The sequence below is a fragment of the Lipotes vexillifer genome, unplaced genomic scaffold (genome assembly GCF_000442215.2).
Source record: "Lipotes vexillifer unplaced genomic scaffold, Lipotes_vexillifer_v1.1 scaffold241, whole genome shotgun sequence".
Classification (NCBI taxonomy): domain Eukaryota; kingdom Metazoa; phylum Chordata; class Mammalia; order Artiodactyla; family Lipotidae; genus Lipotes; species Lipotes vexillifer.
In genome coordinates this window covers 2,506,592-2,512,050 of record NW_006784922.1, presented here as the reverse complement: position 1 = coordinate 2,512,050, position 5,459 = coordinate 2,506,592, and the positions used below count along the sequence as shown (strand labels likewise).

Below are 5,459 nucleotides of genomic sequence, written 5' to 3'. Positions count from 1 at the left end.
TTCCCTACATTCCATGTCATCTCCTAGTTAAAATTTTTTTAAAAATCTGGGATTTGGAGAAAGCCAACCAGTAACAACAACAAGAGACCAATAAAATAAAATTGAATAAGAATCAAAAGGCAACAGGTCACATAAAATATTTAAACATTTTGCTTTCATTAGACCTATTTTTCTGTTCCATTATGAAGCTATAGGTAAAAGACCAAGGATAAATACTTCTGTGGTTTTCCTCAAAAAACACCCACACAGCATTTCAAGTAAAAGTTCTGGCTAGAACATCTGCACTGCCCCCACCCCAACGCAGTCTGCCAAAAAGTGTCTTTGTATTTTGCCTATTGTTGATTTCTGGACAGTCTATGTGATCAGACCATGCCTGGAAGGGTAAAACATTAATCCTAAGGTATGGTGTAAATAAATCCTTTTGGATAGGCGCTATCTCCTTTAGAATGAGATACTGCTGCCAGGAAGGAAGCATGAATAATATGGGCTATAAGAGGACTGAGTCTGGGTAGCAGAAGGTCATTAAAAACAAAAACCCTGGGACTTCCCTGGTGGCGCAGTAGTTAAGAATCCGCCTGCCAATGCAGGGTACACAGGTTCAAGCCCTGGTCAGGGAAGATCCCACACAACGCAGAGCAACTAAGCCTGTGTGCCACAACAGCTCCTGCGTTCTAGAGCCCGCAAGCCACAACTACTGAGCCCGCGCGCTTAAAGCCCGTGCTCCACAACAAGAGAAGCCACCGCAATGAGAAACCTGGGCACCGCAATGAAGAGTAGCCCCCGCTCACAACTAGAGAAAGCCGCGCACAGCAACGAAGACCCAATGCAGCCAAAAATAAAAAGCAACAACAACAAAAAACCCCTGAAGTTTAGTCCGAATTTTTACCCATCAGAACCTGGCTGTGACATTTCCGAACTACCTATGTTCTGCTAAATCCCAAACTGTGTATGAAAGCAAAGTTTAATCTGAATTCTTTTGCACTTACTGGTGGTCCAGAAGGAAATGGAGGCAGCCAGCATGACGGGAAGGGTGGCGGCGGCGGGCCACTGAATTTTAGACCTGGCTGTAAAGAACATTTCAAAGAAAGACCAATTTAACAGTTTCAATATGTAAAGAGCAAAAAAGAATTCAATGTCAAAAGAATCAAAATAATTGTCCAGAATAATAACTATATTATTCATATCAAAACGGTTAAACAGAATTTCACGCACCAAATGCTGAAGTCATATATACTCATAAATTTAGATTTTTCTCGTTTCCTTTCTATGTAGACATTCAGGCAGTAAAGCCAAAGTAAGAAAAATTTAAAATTACCTAATAAATCAGAGACCATATACTCAGCAAGACATTTCCATCATAAAAGACCAAAAGACCATATCTCCCGCAATTTCATTAATTAAATTGCATAATCTATTGGACGTATTATAAAAATTAGTGTCTCTCACTTAAGAAAAATCAGCCCCCTGAGACCAATGAAGCATGTTTATTATGTATATAAATTAAGAGGTCTGACCATTCTGAAAAATGTAATAGAATATAAACCTCAATAAGGAAGCTCTCAACAGGGAATCCTAAGGAAAAGTTTTAATGTCATGCTTGATTTTTAAAATCTTTATTATTATCACTGCCTGAAGAAATCAATGCTTTATACAAAACTACTGGACAGGGACTTTGATTCCATGATATAACCTAAACTAAAAATACTTTTTGTTTAAGATGATTTGCTACTGATAACCAAAAGAACCATAAATAAAAACAGTATTTACATTTTGCTCTACAAAACAGTCTGGCAGCTTCTTTGGATTTCACCTGTATCAGATGTAAATACTGTGTTCTCTTCCAGTTTTTATATACCTTATACAAGTGACACAGGGAACTACAGCACAACATCCAGCTGATGATAAAATATTATACTTTCAAACTTAAGTTTGCTAAACTATTTTTTTTATTAATTTTTATTGGAGAATAGCTGCTTTACAATGTTGTGTTAGTTTCTGCTGTACAGCAAAGTGAATCAGTTATACATGTACATATATCCCCTTTTTTCGATTTCCTTCCCATTTAGGTCACCACAGAGCATTGAGTAGAGTTCCCTGTGCTATACAGTAGGTTCTTATTAGTTATCTATTTTACACATAGTAGAGTATATATATCAATCTCCAAAAGTTTGCTAAGTTATTACTCTAATATACCTAATACTCTATAAAAATTGTTAGGAAAGGCTTTCATTATAAACTATTCTGCATTACTATCTTATTTCCTTTTCAAAGAATTCTCAGGTATGTATTTACAACATCTATGGAAAGCTACTAAAGTTTCATGAGGGAAATCCCTAGCAGTCCAGGTGTCCCGGGTTCAATCCCTGGTCCGGGAACTAAGATCCTGCAAGCTGCAGGGCGCAGCCAAAAAAAAAGTTTCGTGAGAAAAGCTACAAGTCACTTAATGGAGGGGCTGAATATTCCAATACTATATTAACTATTTCCTGGGAAACCTTTTCTGGGTAGAAGTTTACCTTTCCTGGTCCCAGACCTGATCCTGGCATATGGGGTGGTGGAGGGAGAAAAGAGTTCCATGGAGCAGCTTTTGACTTGATGCTATTTGGTTTATTTACAGGAGACCTGGAGGAGTTCTCGCTTTCATCTGTTGAAATTTGACTTTCATGTTCATTCTTTTAAGAGAAAGAAATACATGTACTTTTGTTATACAGGCATCATTAAGAAAAATATAATGCTTCAGTGGATCAAACTGACAACCAGTTATACTGCTTAATTTCTCATCTAGTTTCTGCTTCCAAGAATTCCATTTTTTTATCCTTACCTCCTGAGCATTCTGTTCTATATTATTAGCTACTTCAGAGGTTGTGGAAAGTAGATCAGACAGATTTTGCTCCTCTCTATTTCCATATCCAGTGTAAATGACAACACAGGTTTCTCTCTTAAAGTCAATCGAAGCAATGGTAGCTGGGTAAACACAGCCATCTTCTGACCAAATGGCAGCACACTTGTCACCAACTTTCCACTATAAAAGAAACCAAAGATAGACACACACACACACACACACACACATTTCTTTAAAAGAAGGTAAACTATAATCTTGTTTGGGTGGAGTGGGGTTGGGGATGGAGGGGACAGTCTCCGGTTAACTGTTCTGGGAGGCAGAATGTTATAGTGAAAAAACTTGGGGCCAAAAACACAGAAATCTGAATTCTAATATAAATATAACATGACATAGTCCTGCCATTTATATAATCATGGACCAGTTTCTTAATCTCCTTGAGTCTTATTTTCCTCATCTGTTAAGTGGGTGTAGTATAATCTGCCTCATATATTTGTTGTGAAGAACAGAAAAGAGGGGAAGCATGTAAAGTGTCCAGTATGCTAGCCCAGCACATAGCACGTGCTTATCAAACATCAGCTCTCTTCCCCCTTGGTAATGATGAAACTAAAGCAACTAATGAGACACCAAAATAATTAGCTTCTATGTGGACTGTTTTAAATAGCAGAAATGACTCTACCCAGAATATCTGGTCCCCAGGTTATTAATAGTTTTAGGATTTTTGAAGGAAAAAAAAAGGATACCTCTCTCAGATTTAGAAAAGTCAAACACTGCCAATTCAGTTTAAGCCTTCAGGTACTTCTTCCAAGTTGCACTGCCTTCCTCCCCTCTACCCCCAACATAAACACTGTCCTGAATTTAGTATTTATCATTTCCTCCTAATTCTTTACATTAACATGCATGTTCCTAAACAATAGAAAGTTTAATAGGTGCTTTAGGAATTTTATGATTATATGTCAATAGAAAACACTGTCCTAATAATTTAAAGGTACTTTATACTATTTAATAAGGACAGTAACAAGAAATTCTTTGAAGTTAAATCTCAAGGTTTTAAAATAACCTGCTTCAAGGGAGTTGTGGTATTCTTTCTTTGGCTTTTATTCTTCTTAGCAGGTTTTCTTTTAGGTGTGCCTTTTGGTTTTTCTGAAACTTCGGAAGTGTCACCGTTCTTTAAAGCATGCTATGAAAACATAAATAGAAACGTACATGTTACAGGGTGATATATTAAGAAAGTCACAGTGTAACTCAGTCACTACAAACTGGTCTCCAGGCCCCACTGTCTCAGATAGCTTCTATTTCCTCCCTTCACCAACCCACATGCTAAGAAACTGCTCTTGAAGGTATCATATATCTGATAATCAGCTCTAAGGACCCTTATAAGCAAGTCTCCTCACTCTCAACCTTTCCATAACATTACACTCTGTCAATCATTTTTCTTTTTGATAGTCACAACATTTTTGATGACATAGCAATGTTGGGCCCTAATGCTTTTATCACTTCTCTGATCAAGTCTAAAACTTGGGCATTCCCAACAAGAACTGGCCATCCTTCTTTACCAGCTTATGATCACCTATTCCTATTACTTCAATTATACCTTCTATGCAAACAAACTTCCAAAGCTATTATCCAGCTCTGACTTTTCTCCTTAGTTCAACATTTCCAATTACCAATTTCATATCTTCACATTTACCTCAAATGCAACACAATTAAAAGTAAACTATCTCTTGCCCAAATCAGTTCTTTTTCTCTGCTCAGTCTACCTCCCCGTGCAATATCACCAACCCCGTCCCACATTGAGCCCCATCTGCGTTTTATAGAACTCTCTTGGTAACTCTGCATTAGTGTTATTTCTAGTCTAAATGTATGTTGGAAAGCATGTTATTGACAAATTCAGAGTTCAGCTTCAAGGATGACATACAAAGCTGACCTTTACCTCATGCTACAGGAGTGACTAGGGATGGAAGTGGACTCCATGCTTGGTGCTCTGTATGAGTGTATGCTCTGTGCCTGGACTACTGATGGCCCATGTATGATGCTCAATAAGACTAAGCACCTTAGACAGTGGGAAAAATGATGATATTGGACAACTGTGTAAATGTCTTGTTTGAGCCACAAAAAAATAGACTTCGCCCTGCAAAAGAAATGTATATTCCTTGACATTCATCACCATCAGGAACACTTGACTTGATACCTCATAGGATCTGGGGAGGATTACATTAATTTAATGTATGTAAAGCACATGGAACAGTGCCTAGAACACTGTAAACACTCTGCAAGTATTCATTACTGCACTAGGCTATTTATCCTCAATATTATTTCAATAAAGGCTTGTTAAATGTTTCAAAAGTATAATTCAGATTGTCCTTCCACTAATCTGAATTAGAAGACTTTGATAGTTTGATACAGTCTAAACACATTAAAAATTATAAATGTTTAAAACTCTGCTTAAATTGCCTCTGTTGGGGCTTCTAGTGGCGCACAGTGGTTGGAAGGCCGCCTGCCGATGCAGGGGGCACGGGGTCGTGCCCCGGTCCGGGAAGACCCCACATGCCGCAGAGCAGCTGGGCCCGTGCGCCATGGCCGCTGAGCCTGCGCGTCCGGAGCCTGTGCTCCGCAACGGGAG

At 38.4% G+C, this 5,459-nt stretch overlaps 1 protein-coding gene across 1 annotated transcript in view; it reads right to left on the bottom strand.

Moving 5' to 3' along the window:
* Nucleotides 1-5,459, bottom strand: part of LOC103088378 (survival motor neuron protein) — a 31,675-nt gene that overhangs the window by 11,077 nt on the left and 15,139 nt on the right. Inside the window, exons 3-6 of the mRNA XM_007457064.1 lie at nt 3,897-4,016; nt 2,819-3,019; nt 2,514-2,669; nt 987-1,064 (exon numbers count right to left, since the gene is read on the bottom strand). Of these exons, the coding sequence (XP_007457126.1) occupies nt 987-1,064; nt 2,514-2,669; nt 2,819-3,019; nt 3,897-4,016 (555 nt within the window). The remainder of the gene's footprint in view (nt 1-986; nt 1,065-2,513; nt 2,670-2,818; nt 3,020-3,896; nt 4,017-5,459) is intronic.